This window comes from Parus major, chromosome 5, assembly GCF_001522545.3.
Source record: "Parus major isolate Abel chromosome 5, Parus_major1.1, whole genome shotgun sequence".
NCBI classification, from domain to species: Eukaryota; Metazoa; Chordata; class Aves; order Passeriformes; family Paridae; genus Parus; species Parus major.
In genome coordinates, this window is record NC_031774.1 from 1,057,728 (window position 1) to 1,074,064 (window position 16,337).

At 39.6% G+C, this 16,337-nt stretch overlaps 2 protein-coding genes across 6 annotated transcripts in view; one reads left to right on the forward strand and one right to left on the reverse strand.

Moving 5' to 3' along the window:
* Positions 1-1,642, forward strand: part of CCDC73 (coiled-coil domain containing 73) — a 59,242-nt gene extending 57,600 nt beyond the window's left edge. For 4 of the 5 annotated variants that reach the window (XM_033515250.1, XM_015630096.3, XM_033515251.1 and 1 more), the window contains one exon: positions 698-1,642. In XM_033515250.1, coding sequence (XP_033371141.1) covers positions 698-904 — 207 coding nt within the window. In that variant the 3' untranslated portion in view covers positions 905-1,642. The remainder of the gene's footprint in view (positions 1-697) is intronic. The other variant, XM_033515252.1, reaches the window with a different exon arrangement.
* A 75-nt stretch (positions 1,643-1,717) lies between these two features.
* EIF3M (eukaryotic translation initiation factor 3 subunit M) lies at positions 1,718-16,200 on the reverse strand. Its single transcript, XM_015630108.2, has 11 exons — positions 16,069-16,200; positions 14,675-14,807; positions 13,586-13,724; positions 13,084-13,207; positions 12,569-12,663; positions 8,004-8,087; positions 6,629-6,728; positions 6,128-6,209; positions 3,046-3,189; positions 2,437-2,497; positions 1,718-2,010 (listed from the first exon to the last, which is right to left on the reverse strand). The coding sequence occupies exons 1-11, from the start codon at positions 16,108-16,110 to the stop codon at positions 1,890-1,892; spliced, it is 1,125 nt and encodes a 374-aa protein (XP_015485594.1). The 5' UTR covers positions 16,111-16,200; the 3' UTR covers positions 1,718-1,889.
* Between the last annotated feature and the right edge of the window lie 137 nt (positions 16,201-16,337).

Below are 16,337 nucleotides of genomic sequence, written 5' to 3' on the forward strand. Positions count from 1 at the left end.
GCTTTGTGCTGCACCTTGCTCAGGCAGGTGGCTGCTGCTGCTGCTGTGTGCTGCTCCCCAAGAGCCACACAATCCCACATTACAAGTGGAGAACTCATCACTCAAATGCAAGGTTTTTGCTCATCAGGCAAAAAACCTGTTTCCCTACTGTGTTGCCATCTGTCTTTGATTTGGATAGATATGAAGTAACTAACAGCAATATATCAAAGAGTAATTAAAACTATTAAAAGAACAAAAAGATCTTTAACATAAAAAGCCAGCCTATTACAGACCTTGCATTACTGATGTTTGCTTTTCAATCTATACAGTGGAGAGGGAGTTAACACTATAAACCTCCTCATGATTTTGGGTTTTGTTAATCAAATGCTTGCATAGCAATAGAAATGTCAATTGCAACATTAAACTCTTTAATTAAGCTATTTCTTTTGCTAATCTACATTCTAATACAAGCTTGTCCTTTTAAAATCATACTCTTGTACTGAGTCTTATGTTAAGGTTTGGTTTATAAAAGTGTAATTGTCATTATAAAGTTTTCTAAATGAAATACAATGCAAACACTTAAAGTGTTTTCTTCCAATTGATTAATTTTTCTGTTAACATTTCCTCACTTGCTTAATGTTCGGCAAAATCCAACAATCTGAACCTTTGTACGTGAATTTCACTGAGTTACCAACTGCTAACATTTGTATTCTGTCAGGTTAAAGAAGGATTTGCTGCTTCACAGAACAAGCAGGAGTCTCCTCACATGACTGTCACTCCAGCAAGTGAAAAAGCACTCAAAGATGATGACAGCTGCTCTCTTCAGAACTCCATCATACAAAACCAAATAGGAGGAACTGAGAAATTGCTGACTTTGGAGAGACTTCATTCAGCAAGAAAGAGAAAATATGAAGAAGGCCAGTGAAGATAATAGGACATCAGATTTCTTGTAGGCATAGACAGATCACTTGCCTAACCCAGATTCATAGAGGTGTTCCTACAGAACTTGGTATATAGGTGTAGTTTCATGTTTAATATGACATATTAACAATTCTTATGTTCAAAAATGTATACAATTCCTAATTCTAGTGTTAGTTCAGGTTCTGCAATCAAATTCAAGTTATTATTTGCTTTGCCCAAAGTTAAAAAGTTTGTTAAGTTAATGTTTTTATATATGTTTAGTAAAATGAAATAATCACTAAACTGTACCCTTCTCCTGCTCCTCAGGAGTTTTGGCTGAAATAGTTCAATTCCTTTTCTCTGACAGACTGTTCACTCAGTTTTCAGGCAAAATTCACCTCCAACTGTTTCAGAATACAATGGGTTCTGCAAACATTTACAGCCCCTTCCAGCAGTTCTAAGTGGCAGAAGAACAGAAAAATCTTCTGCTTACCTTTACTGCCAAATTAAATATATCTGTTGTAGTTTCTGCATCAGTGAGGTCTCTTTCAACACTGAAGGATCAGGTATGATTAGAGAGATAAGACAGCAGATCTGGCTTTGTGAAGCTTCCCTTCTATTGGGTCATGTTTCTCCTCCCTTGTGTCTAAGGGAAATTTTCTCTCACTTTAAAAATACTTGCACTATCATTTTTCTGACCTCCTTCCCATTCCTCCCCACACCTCTTGCAAAGAAAGTCCTCATACTGTAAAACAAACAAAAGAAGCATAACCAATATTTCCAGTTTGTTGTTGTTGATTATATAAGAAAATAAACAGAAGACATTTTCCTGTGTTAGTTTTATTGCCTCTTTTTTTTTTTTTTTTGGTGTTGGGCAATTTGGAATATTTAGCTTCTTTAAATCAATTGCATACATTTTTTTTTTTTTTTGGAAACGTTCACAAATTGTCAAAGTTTTGAATAAAATTTATCTATAGCAATATTACTAGGTCAAAAAAAAAAAAAAGTTCTTAGGTGTCTGAGAGACTGAGGAGACTGTTCTTCACTTGATTCAAATTTTGTTTCCAGGTGTTTAGAGTGTCATACAATTGCTGCCACTGCTGCTTTCCAAAAGTCCGATGTGTGCTGTGACTGGAGGAGTAAAACAAAACAGGCAGAAGATTACTGGAGATGTCACACACATCAATCATTCTTCTATAGCATTACTTTACTCTCATGAGCAAATAGGAAAATTCTTATTTTCTCTCCAGAAAGGGCTGCACTTCACCAGTGAAGTGAATTCTGTAGCCTTCCCAAATATTTAAAGCAACAAGAGTCATTAGTATTCTTGTCACTAGTAGGTCATTAAATGAAATGTCCTGGAAAGTAGGACTCTTTCATTAAATAAGCTAATCACATTCAGTGTGAGCTTTAATAAAATTATGATAAATAGCAACTATTTAACTACCAGCAACTGATAGGAACAATACCTTGCTTCTATTTAGAATATTCTACAAAGGTAAGTGAAATAATTAGAAGACACCAAGTTCTGCAAAATGCCATGCAGAATTGTCTTACCTGACAACGACTTTCCTCTGTGTCTGATCTATTTTGCAGTACACCATCTTTGTCTTTACAGCTGCAAAAAAACCAATGCTGTTTTGAGCAACATTTTCCTGATAGTGCAAAGGCATTAAACTGCACAAAAAAAGGTTCAAAATGAGATCAATACAAACATAAGAACACAGCAGTTCACTTAATCTGTTTTGCTGTTGGTTTTAATGGCCTAGCAGGCAGAAAAGCAAAATGATGTAACAAGATGAAGGTCATGCACAAATCCTATTGTTTGGTGCCAATCTATTAAAGCAATATCCTGTACAGATTTTATGAACTTCTCTCCCCTACAAACAGATCCTGTTTTAGTGACAGCAAACAAAACCAGATGACAAATTAAACCTGCAAACAATTTATTAGCTCTGTAAAGAATTACATGAGATACAGTCCCTGTCACTGAGAAGAGAAACACTGGTTAAAACACAACAGTTGGGCCTGTCTTTAAAAATGAAGTTGTGCAGCCTGTATAAAGCACAGGAATTAAAATTAATATTGTTCTTAATATTCAACATTAGCTTAGAAGATTATAAAGGTCTTGTTGATGAGCACTGTGTGCAGAACCACAGTTCCTACCGTCAATGACAAACGCTTCTACATCATCAGCCCCGATCTGGAGTTCCTGCTGCATTGTGTCAAATGAGATTTCTTTATTCTCTACAGCCATTCCCATGAAAGTAAGGAGCCTCATCTTGGCCATATTGTGTTCGTGCAACAAGCCTGAGGAAAAGTGTTGATAGTTTAATTAATGATTTAATTACAATTCATACAAATTGCTTTTCGTGTTATTTTTGCTACATATGCTTCCAATTGTTCAAAATTTATTTCACATTGAAATCTATTCTACTTTTCCTTATCAAGAGTCTTTTTGAGGTAAAATATCAAATCCTGCATCTGCCTTGTCTTTTGCTAAAACAGCAAGTTTCATTGTGAATTCATCAAGACTCAGTTGTTTTTTAGCAAGAATGTATTATCTACAAAAGTTGTGTAAAACCTAAACAGAATTTGAGGTGGTGAGAGTGCAAGTGAATTTTTCAGTTGCATCACCTGGAAGAACAGCAATGCAACAAAATAGCTGGTTATGGCCAAAGATCTTCTTAAAGCCTCACCACTCATTCTCCTGTAGCTTCTGGAAAAGAAACCTCTCACAGTGATGGTGCCAGAACATTGTGGTGCCAGAAGAAAGCATTTTGCTACTGAATTTGTTTGTCCACAGCAAAAAAAAAGCATCAAGAGGCCCATGTGAGCAGCCAGTGTGGCTGAGAAAAGCAACCATTTATACATGACTGCATAAATGCCAACACAAGGAACTGAGGCAAGGCCTTGCATGTCTAAATCAGAGACCATTTTCCTGGAAAAACATCTAGGTCAACCAAGATGATTGAAACCATCAATTGTCTTAATCCCAAGGTCCATGAGATACCAACCAAAATCCACTGGAAGTTCCTTAAAAATGAGTGTCAATCTTTGTGTTCTAAAATGACATTATAAACATTCCCATAGCTTCAGTAAATACGTGAGTTTGGAATTTACAACACCCATACACTAGCAGGGAAGCACATTAGTGCAGGACATCATGTTGTGTTAATTAGCTGTAATTATGATGCAGGTTCCCTATTTGGCACCCATTCAACAAAAACACGATCACCATAATTCACACCAACGAGGAGCACCAGCAACTAAACCTAACTGGGTTTAATGGAACTCTACAAGCATCAAGAAATCAATTAGCACACATTAACCCTAATTAACAAATGCAAATGAGATGCTGATGAACTTTGGAAGAAGACTGCTGATAATACCAGATTAACTGTGGCCATGTTAGGGCGATGCAGTTGACACAGATAATGCTACTGCTGGCCTAAGTTGTCAGCATTAATAAAACAACAAATTGTAACAAACTGATGCTGCCACAGCTTTCCTGGGCCAATTCTAACTGGTCGTGGTCCAGGAAAGCTTACAACTTTCTGCTGCCATTGGAATTCTATTCTAAACAGCCTTTAAAACAAAGGTATTTTGGCAAGTTATTAAAAAAAATTATCTAAAGTATGGTTAAAAGCCTCATTGCTTTTGGGAACGGATAGTTTTTGATTGGTTCATCTAATAACTGCATTGTTGTTGTGTAACAAACTGCCCTTGCTTTTCAAAGCCATGGCTGAGCCACTCAGTTCCCAGCATTTCCATCCTTGCTGTCTCCAAATCTCTGCTTGTCCACTGCTCAAAGACACAGAGAGTTTCTGAGCACAGCACAAAGAAATCAGTGTAAGTGGAAGTTCAGACTGCCTTTCCAAAACAGCTACACAGGTATTTAAGGATTTTACTAAGATTGTATGAATCTTAGATATATTGAAAGTTCACACACTGAATTAATTCATGGAGGGAAGCACAGACACTGGTAAGCAAGGCAAAAGAAACCACAACAACTGAGTATAAAACAATTACTGCTCTGCCATAAATTTATTCAAATGTTGGTGTAACAGCAATTTCAGCAAATACTTCTGTGAACAAGTACCTAAAAGATAAGCCCCAGACCACTTTCCCCTGAGAAAGAAAACCATAAGATGTCTGTATAACTGATGTTCAGATGCAAGTGACTAAAGATACACTTATCCTATACAATCATTTACAAGCTACCAAAAAATTGCTGCTAATTTTATCCACCAAAATATCCCACTGGTATTTCCATCATCTCAATACCCAAAATACCACAGTTTTAAAGCTCTGAGGGCAATTATTCTAAGAATTGTGTCACACTCCAGTAAACAAAATAAAATTAAAAAAAAAAAGTTGCACTAAACTCTTGTTTTAGCAAAACTATGGCTTTCCTCAAATGCATCCAAGGCAGTGTTTAAGTGTCATTTGAAAATCAAAGTTATAAAAAAAAAAAAATCGTATTTTTATGGAAACATTTATTCATTACTAATATGTCAAAACCTTAATGCAGTAATAAAAAAATCTGCATCATTGAGCAATTTCTGCATTGTCACTGACCCCTGTCCTAAAAAGCTGGAATATAAAAAACGTAATTTTAATGCATGCAATAGCTTATGAACCAGTGCTCCTTTGAAACAGTCAATTACACATCAACGGGGGAGTGTCAAAGTGTTAATTACTACTCCTTTTTTCCACAGTGTGTAAATAAAGAGGGTGCTGACATTAACATTCCATCACATTGCTTCATGTGATGAAACAAATTAACTGGGACAGACTGTGGCTTGCTGGGTCTAATGCATCAGCACATGCAGACTCACACAATTTGCATGCTTTATCTTGCTGCTCAGAAGTATTTACTGTTATAAAGTTATTTATCATTAAAAAAATATAGGAGATTTATACAAGTTTGTGGTTTCCTCAATGCAGTTGTGATTTCTGGCTTAGCCTAGAGTATGAATGTGTTAAACCTTGCAGGAGGGGAGTTCTAAGAGGAAAAAACACTGGGTAAAACCACAGCTTTCTTCCAAAGCCATAAAGCAGCTTGTTTTCAAAGAACAAACCACAGTTAGATAGCCCTCACTATTTACCAGAGGTTATCATCTACAAACTCTAACCTGTTATGAAATTAACTTGCTTCAATACATGGATTCAAACTGAATTACTCTGAGGCTTCCATACCTTAAGCCATGTAAATAGTCAGAAATGTAATGATCTGAAAACTCACCCAGGGAGTCAATGAAGTCTTTGTTGTTCTGATAAAACTTGACGTAGGATGCTAGTTTAGCACTTACAAAAATTGTCAAAAGCTAGAAGATGGAAAGCAAACATGAAAACAGTTTAAATATTATCTTGGTTTCCCTCTTTGCAGGCTGGACAGATGTAGATAGAAACTATGAATACTGAACAGAAAAATAAGCTGTTAAGAGCTGAAATTCTGTCTTCTGTCAATAGTGGTGGGCAGACTGTGCTGAGCTTACTTCCTTCCCCCAGACTTTAGATTTGCTACAGAACTTATGGTGAGGGCAGGACTTGTAACTGAGTTTCTGAAACTTTGAAAGGGAAATTGTTTCACATGCAATTTTCATTTTAAAGGCTGTAAAAGAAATAGCACATTGCAGCTCAGGATTACTGACACAGATAACTATTCTAATGGATTTCAAAAGAAACATTGAAACAGAGCAGTCTACTGCTATCAAACCATCTCACTAAAAACAAAGTTACTTACATCATGAATAAGTTCCCCTTCCAAGAATTTCACTGGTTTTAAGGCAAGAAGATGATCAAAGAGAAAGGTATTTGGATCCTTCAATGCTCGTACAATACACCTGATGAGACAAGGAAAATTATTATTTTCAAAGCAATACACATCTTTATGACCAAGAGCAGCTCAATTTGTTGTTCCTTGCTTTCTAGGAAACACATAAGGGTTTTCAATTATTATTAGAAGTAACATATGTCACATTCCAATTTTAAAATTCATTTTACAGGTGGAAAAACCAAGGAACAGGAAGCATTAAGTACTTTGTCCACTATCCCAAATGAAATGTGTCAGGTGGTCAAACCATAGATCACCCTACAGTTTCCATCTATGCATTTATTTCCAGCACAGCCTTTATTCCTAGACGTACTTTTACTCCTAAAATTTCATAGAATTAAGTTGTTCTGGAAGATTTAATTATACTTGAATATGTGACACAAAACAGAGAAATCCCCAACACCAAACAGCCCAGGATTTATCAGTTGCAGCTCCAGGCTGGAAAGAACTCCAGATGAAAGCTTTTCTCAGCAGCACACGAGAAGCCTTGGCTGGCTCTGCCACACGAGGACACCAGCAGAACCCGAGCTCTGCAGGGACACAGCCCTGGACACACGAGTTCTCTCAGAGGGAACATGCTGCAGGTTGCTCTAGGGTAGCCAGTGAACTTCCCACTTATGCACAAACACTAATTTTCCAAAGGAGTCATGCTGATTTTCCTCCATGGTTAAGTATAAACAGCTCCCTTGAGAACTACTGGTAGTGCACATCTGGCAGAACTTAAAGAACTAATTCCTAAGAAAAATCATGGTAGTTAGAACATCAAAACACAGGTATTTACTCATTTTGGCCAGTGGGGAAAATGCACTGTTATGAATCAATTTAGTCCCAGCTTGTTCAACAGGTAAGCTTATTTCTGTGCAGTTCACATCCTTTGTACTTGCTCAGAGAGAAGACAGCAACAATGGTTTTTCAAGAGAAAGTGCTATTTGAAAAGAATGCTGATAATAAAACAGACAAAAAGTAAAACAATCTGAAATAAAGGACTCCAGGACAGATTTTGAGTGCAGAGATGATGTAAAGAAGTCCCTACCCAAGGCTGATCTCTCAGCAGTGAGCAGGAACACTCCTGTGCACTTGCACACTGCAATAAACCTGGCTGTGCCTACAACCAGACCTACAGCAGACTGCAGAGACAAATTCTTGACTGAGCAATGCTACAGAAGAGACCTTGGCAGGGCCCCTGGCCTGCCAGGACATTCAATACTCTTAATAGTAAGGGGATCAAAGGGTGTTGGCAACTGAGGAAAAGTTACTTTTAAGGAAACTGGGAAATCAGTATTACCTGTGAGCATCAACTCTAGCCTGGGAAGCATTGTCCTCTGTGTAACTCCCCAATAGCTCCACCATTACTTTTGCTGCAGTGTCACTATAGAAAAAAAAATAAAGTTACCTCAGGATTGCTAAAAATATAGTTCAAACAAGACACTCAAATATTTAAATAATTCCATTATGATGTTACAGGCCAAATTAAATTACACTTGAAAAAGATGTAGATGATCCATTTTAATTCCAGTGGAGAGAATAAATTAACTGGATGTATTCTTTCAGTTCTTGTTCTACGAAATGTTTATCTTCACCCTTCATTTCATTCTCTTAAACTGATAAATTACCTGCTGGCTATGGAAAAAGCTTTCTGAGCTAGGAACAGCTTTATATGGTTCACTAGAATGCTCCTCTTATGCACATCTGGATTTAATCATGGCGCAATAAGTAGCGCTGCAGAGTTTATTTCAAATGTAAAATGGCATCTCTTAAAGAATATTTATTTTCCTGACAGGAAAATGACTGTATAAAAGCTGCTCTCTTCTTTCACAGATTCTCTCCTCAAGTGTTCTGAGTGAGAGCTGCTCATTTTAACGATGAAATTACGCAGCCAGCAATGAGACTGAGGCTGCCGTGAAACAGCTTCCAGCACTGTTCTGACAGACAGCTTTTAGACAAGCAGCTCCTTCTCAGAAAGCTGAGCAAACCCACAACCTTGTCTACCCAGATTATCCTGTAAACAACATCAGAACTACTGCAAACCAGCTCTGAGATCCTCACTGTGCCATTTTAACACATTTTGATTTATTTTCACTTAACAGTTTTACCACCAACAAGGCCAGCAACCGCTGATGGCTGTTGCAAAATTTACAACAAGCTATCCCATGTGGTCTAAAAGCAAACACAATCTTCCTTAAAACAAAACACTGCAAGAATAAAGTCTCAATTTGCATTAATGACTTAGGCCATTGGCATAAACTACACAAGGAAGATCAAACCAACACAACATGCCCAGTAGGTTCTGTGCTGTGACAGAGGTTTAACCCATACAGCAGCACGGTTTTTGTTTTACAATAACACTTTTTGGTTTTGTTTTGCTTTTGTAGTACAGTAACACTGTCTTTATATGGGTATTTATTTGAAATCTCACCACACCACTGTTTGACAGCCACTCTATAGGGTGAAGTTTGTTCTCAGAGAATTTACCAGATCTGAGAGATGTGCAGCACAAATATTAAGACATCATGGGCAACAGCAAATAGCATACAGAATCTGTAAGTACATTTGTCCCCAGGCAGGGACATTTTCTATAGATCCCAGCATTCCAGAACCATGTTCAGGAATGTAAGCTTTAATCAAACATTTGTTTTAAAATTAAAGACGTCAGCTTATGTTTTGCCCTGGTAACCAACATTGACATAGATGAACTGACAGTTTTGTATCAGCAAAAAAAAAATTAATTTAGGCAGCTTTACATATGAAAGAAGCATTTGCATGTAAATCAGTCTGTGACTATGATTTTAGCACTGGTAATATCTTACCAGAACTAGATGTTCTAGAAGACAAAGCACCAGTTTAATACAGGAATGGCAATATACAGATATTTAATCAAAGGACTGAAATCAAAAAGCTCAGCTCATGCGCTCTTCACCCTAAGAATACACAACTCCTCATTTAATAAAAGCTTTTCAGCAGTTTCTTGTGTACTTCAGAGCTGCGTTAGAGTTTTCTGGCACTTTTCCTCTCCTAACCTTTCCCTTAGCAGCAAAAATTGAAAACTGTCACTTAACTAATTTCAAACATTCCTTTCCAATTCCCTGCCTTTTTTTTTTTTTTCATTTTTAAGTGGGGAAGGAGTGGAATTTTTCACTTGTATTTCTAGGAAACAACAGAATGCTACATGACAATTACTCCCAAACTTTGTGTGTTAAATTCTTGTGAACCTCAGCAAAGATATGGCAGGCCTTCAGTCTCATATTCTATTCAGTGGCAGATTACTACTGTAAATTAGGCTGTTTCAAGCACCAATACAGATCAGTATTTTACCAGAGCTTGTTGTTAAATATGTCTCACCTAAGGTACAAATGTGAACATTTTTTCTAGCAAAACAGCCTGAACAAGTGCTCTTGGCTCCACCTGCCAGTCTAGATGTGACAAAATGCCAGGGAGAGCTTAAGAGTGATGGTAGATAAAAGGAAGGAAAAAAACACAGCAGAGCATTTAGAGACTTAGTGAGAGGCTGGAATTGAGTCCCTCTACTTTACATGATATGCAACTGAACTAAAATTAAATTAAATAATTATTCTGCAGGTCCCTGGCATGCTGAGCTTTTTGGTAGAAGTACTAATAGCCAGACTTGCCAGACCTGTTTGAATTTGACTTGGGCAGGGCCAAAGCTGCTGAATGCTGCCAGCAGAGACCAGCTTTAAACTGCATCAAGGTGTTTGGAAAAGGTTTGAGAAAACAAACTTTCACTTGTCACCACAGCAAAAGGGACACCACACAACCTTTGTACATCTACTTTTTAGGAACTACCAATCTACTGACTACCAGCTGATCCACTGGGAGAAAGTCTACAGGCTACAGAAAACCATCTCTTCACACTGAGCAAAGTTAAAACATAAATCAAGCAAATGAAAGAATTCAATTGTCTTTAACAATCTAGTTATTTTCCCTTGATTATAAATCAACAATGGTAATTGAGGTATGATTTTTATCACGTACTTTTCAGTTCCCACTTATCTTCCCATGCTGCTAGATAGAGCAACATTCCTGAGTGCTACAGCTGGAATGCTGCTGTGAGTTTCCCATACTATTGCAAACACTGCCCATTGATCCAGGAGAGTGAACCAGGTCAAAGGTGCCAGGGTCACTTCTTGTTTTCTTTTCTGGAGAGAAGTGCAAGCGCTCTGAAACACTGCCCTGCTCAGTGCACAGCTTGCTGCAACCCATGGTGAGGACACTGAGTGCAGGAGTCATCTCCTACAGGGTTTGAGGAAGGTTTTATCTTAAAAAAATCACCTACGGTTAACAAGCAAAAACCATTTAGCAAGGTTAGTGGTAGCAGTGGAAACAAAAACTAGAAGTTTAATGCACTGATTTGATAGCAAGACTAGCTAAAAATAGCTGGCTATGAAGTTTGGGAATGAAACTAGTTAAAAGCTCACAATAAATCAACAGGATGGGAAGTCAGGAAAAGCAGGAATGCTACCAGTGTAATATTTCTGAAAGAGAATAAGCACTAAGCCATGGAAAGTATCTGTGACTAATATTTCAGAATTTGTTTTGACCATCTGAAATCTGCCATACAGAACCATCGATGCAAAAGCATTTGAGTGTTACAAACAGGAATTCCCAGTAATGTAGCTCACAGAGGAACTATTCCATGAGGATTAATCACTCCTAAATTGAGGTCAGTTAAAAACGATCCTGCTGTGCTGATGCAGCATTTCCAGGTTACAATTCCAGCAGGGCAGAATAAGCCAGCTCTCCTGACAGAAGGAACTCTTCTCCACCTGTGACAGCTTCACACTTGCCTTTCTAAACCCCCAGCGAGGTCATGTCCGCAGTCCAAACCCCTGTGCAGTCACACAAATGCCTGCACCAGCTCAAACACACAGACTGGCAGCTGGAGGGACAGGAACAGAGGGTACAGGACAGACCTTCCTTTTGCAGCAGTGCCAGGTTATGCAAATGCTGAAAATGCAAGAGCAGTTCTGGTACCACTGTGAGTCAGAATTGGAGGGGGCCTGATGCCGCCTCATGATGAAAATAAAAAAAACCTTGAAAAAGTAACTCAGAGAACAGAGTGGAAGGGCAGGGAAGCAACACACACCCCCCACATCCCCATTCCAAACTGAAGTACAGGTTAAATAAGTTTGAGCTGATGTGGAACTGCACACCCTGAACCACTGGACAGCAGCCCATCTCTGCAGCCCTGGCCAGGGCAGTCAATCCACTGTATCATTTCTGTAAGATAAACTGATGACAGCTCTCAGTTCAGACCTGCATTAATTCACAGGCACCATACACTCTGCATTTTTCTACATGCCAGAAGACAGTGCTTTGCCAAGTTTGTTAGATCAAAGATGCTTCTTATGATCCAGGATAATAATTCAAAATGGCCAAGCAGGTAGTCTGTGGACATTAATTTCCATGACTAGTGGAAAGCTCTGTCCTGAAGGTAATGTTTACATAAAAGGACTGATTCTGTTAGCCATGATTGATAAGCCTTCCCACACCGTTAAGTAAGAGATAGCACTACCATGCACCAAAATGTCAAAAGTACAATTAAATAATAAACTTGGCATAATGCTACAATGCACTAAGATGATTATTTATAGAAAGAAATAGTGTTATTTTGGGAGTCAGTGGTTTGCAGCTAATTTGATATTAATATTTATTGGCAACACTGGTTTAATACGAGAGTGCTTAAAATATTTTAAAAAACACCAGAACTACACTTGGATTGAATTATGGCTACATATTAATTTTAGAAGTCCTGTGAGAAATACTTTCCCTACAGATCACCTAGAGTACATCAAAATACAGAGTTACCTAGTATATATAACTTGTCTTTTATACCTTTTCTTGCAGTCTACTAGGACATCATAGAGCAGTCTCAGGAGAGTGTGCTTTTTCTCTGTGGCCAGATTCCAGTCAGAAATCCATTTTCGGACCTAGGTAGAATACAAGTGAAAAAGAAGCATTCAGGAAAAGATTAAAATAGCACTACAAATACTTCTCACTTTCTCCCAAACAGAAAAGGATTAAAAATGTCTTGCAGAAACTTCTCTTTTAAGCCTTCTGATTCTCATGCTTCCATTGCCCCTTGCTCTATCACTATTTGCCCATGTCAAAATTCACTCTCCCTCTTCAATGAGCCCCCTTTAAAGTACTGCAATAAGGGCATCCTGGAGGCTTCTTTTATTCAGGCTGAACAATCCCAACGCTCTCAGCTTTCTCTTACGGGAGAGGTGTTGCATCTCTCTAATCAGCTTCATGGGAATTTCTAGGAGATGGTCTCTATCAGCTCTGAGTAATGCTTAGGTGCAACACTGATCATGCAAAGGCCACAACTTGAAGGGTCACTTAATTACCTGATCTAGTTCAGTTGGAATGTACTGGATGGCACCACAGGACGAGGCCACTTTCAGAAGGCTGCAGTACACTGTGTATCTCACAGGAGTGTTCTTGTCCATGCCATGGAAGAGATTGCTCAGGCTAAACCACAAACAACCAACAGTGGAGTTACAGAGGTTTCAAAAAATGTTACTGGAGTGCATGTAAATGTTCTTTTAAGACACATGCTAGCACAAAGCATCTGGCAGCACCCTGCATCTGTTAATTGTAACAGCTTCCAATGTTGTAGTCATCTTCAGCAAAGCTGAAAACTATGCATATTAATTTTATTTTGTAATACCCAAGGGAAAAAAAATATTGGTGCTTCAATTTTATTACAGAGAAAAGAAAATTTAAAAAGTGCTTCCTGCAACACCCCACACTTTGATTTAAAGACATGCAAGATAATCCTTCCTCTTCAGAGGTACAATTACATTGCCAAGTCCACCACTGTCTCACTTTGCCCTGTACAATACTCACAGCTGCAGTCTAAGAGATGGGCGCTCTCCTTCCCGAAATTTTACTAACTTCTCACACAGGTTTTCAATCAGTGCTTCTTGTTTGTCAGGTTCCAGGATAAGAAGCAGAGAGACAACGCTGTTCATCACGCTCTCCACATCTGCAGAAACCAAAACATACAGCTCTTTGAAACTGCAAGTAGCAATCAGTAGCTACCTTGTGCTGGATATACTTTTGATAATAGTAATAATTCATACTTTTGATATGAATTACCACTTTGCATGAGCAAGAATTGTAAAAGAATGAAAATGCCAAGATACCAAGGTGGATATTCAGCAGAATGTACCAGAGATTTGGCTCATGTGGGCTTACACCAACACACCTTCATGTAAGACAAGAATTACCACTCGAAGGACAACACAGAACATGGTATTTGATATCACATTTGTTCTGAATTCTCTGTTTACACACAGAAGAAATCAGAGGAACTCGAGGTTCTACACAGTGGCTTCCTCCTGCACATCCAGGAAACTGCCCACAGTTCTACAGTGAGAACAGTAACACCTAGTGCTCAAGCACAGTAAAACATTTCACCAGGAGCACGAGGGATACCCAGACCACAGGGAAAATGTCCTCAAGAACAATGGAGCATATTACAAACCCTCCCCAGCTCCTGTTTTAAGTGTGTTGTTCCATCCTTTCCAAACAGAACCACAGCAGTTTTGTGTTTTCTTTTCAGTCTGCCCAATTATCAGTCAAGCAAAGGCAAAGAATAAAATTCATTACATATGGAAAATATAATCTCTTCCCCAAAATGACACCTGAGCATCAAAAACTCTATTTTACATACAAGTCTCTACGCCCTCATTACAAGCAGAGTCTAGCTCAGCTTCTGACTTCTTCAAAGCACGCTGGATGTCTGGAGAAAGGAGGGGCAGAGTGCATGCAAATATTCCATGGCAATGATGGAAATAAGCTCTTCCAGTCTTAAGAAGATGCACAGCTTGTGTTTTAATGTTACACACTTCTAAATTCTGCCAACTCTTACTGTTTGAAAAAAAAGTGATGGCAATAAATTTAGCCAAACCAACAAGACTTAGAGATGCAAACCTTTGTCATCCTCTTTCAGGCACACATCACACACTTCAATAATCTGTGCCAAGTCCACATGAAGTCCACCTTCAGCGTTTTCTTCAGAGATTTCTGCTCCTTTGGATTTCAGGTAAGCTCGCAGTTCTGCAGCCTTAAAAAAGAGAAAGACAACACATACAAAACAAAACAATTGTTTTGTGAATAACAAAGTCAAAGTAATTAAACTTCTTGTGAATTTGTGTTCTGGCAGATGCTGTACCTGCTGCTGTGTCCCTTACAATTGGGTACTGCACTGCAGGCCTAGCAAGTTTTTGTGGCAGAGACACTTTCTTAAGAATTTTTATTCCCTCTGCAAACTTCAAACATTAAAACCATTTGGTTGCTTCACCAGAAAAGAAAAAATGTATAAACAAAGCCACTTTAGAGAGGGCAGAACTTTGGTCTTCACGATTTTACAACAACAGTTTCTAATCTATTTGCAGAATGGCTTGGAAGGAATCTTAAAGATTTTTCCATCTTGTTCCACTCCTCTGCCACGGGCAGGGAATGTTCCACTAAACCAGGCTGCCTAAAGCCCCTTCCAACCCAGCCTTACAATGTCATGAGCTGCCTTACACTGTTAGGACATAAACCTACGCCAAGAAAATACCTTTCCCTCAGCAACACACCTGTTCACTAAAATTCAGGGCTCCACCAGCAGAACCATAACCCTTCAGAAGCAATCTGAAGCCATATAACTTTTGGCACTTCTGACCAGGAGGCCGCTGTGACATTTACATCTTGTTTAGTGTCAAATCATTCTGGAACCAGAAGAAAAAGCTAAACGCCCTGGGACAAATTGCTGTACTGAGGATGATGGGGCTGTACTAGGCATTATGGCAAATGAAAACTGGGCTGAAGGCCCATGTGTGCATTTGTTGCAAATTTCCAATACGTATACACACACATTGTATACACACTGTGTATACATACCCATGTATGTGCACATAAATACTTCAACGACACTGGGAACAAGCAGTCCCAAATCCAAAGGCACAACAAAGCAGCAGCTCAAAGCCAGAATTCCCACTTCCCGTGCCCGCAGTACCGAGAATTCCACAAAACCCAAGTAATCCCCATGTGTGAACTCATTTTCTCCTCCTAAATTAAAAGCAGGGCTGAGGAGCGATGAAAACGAAGTGCCGGAGAGGGGGAACACTGAAGAGGGAACAGCGAACACAGGGTTATCTTTCAGCCCTTATGTTCAAGTTTCTCTAATCGTCTGCTCGCTCTCTGTAGGGAAGAGCCCAGACGAGTTCGCGGAGCGGCCGCAGCGCCCACGGCGGGGCAGGACCGGCCCCGGCTGCCGCCCCCCGACACGGCCCGGTCCGGCCCCCCCTGCCCGGGGCCGATCGCTGCCCGGGGACACTAACCTGATCCTCCTCGGTGATGTCGATGAAGGCCGGGACGCTCATGGCTCCGAGCACGCCGCGCTCCGGAAAGGCGGAGCGGCTTCCGCCACCGCGCCAGGCCGCGCCGCTTCCGCTTCCCTCCGCCGAGCGGGCGGGACCCGAGCTCCGACCGCCCTGCCCGCTCCGCCCTGCCCGGACCTCCCTGGCCGGAGCGCCCTCCCCGCTCCGCCTGCCCTGGCCGCACTTCACGGGCAGGACCCTGGGACTGCCCGGGCACGGGCACGGCGCCT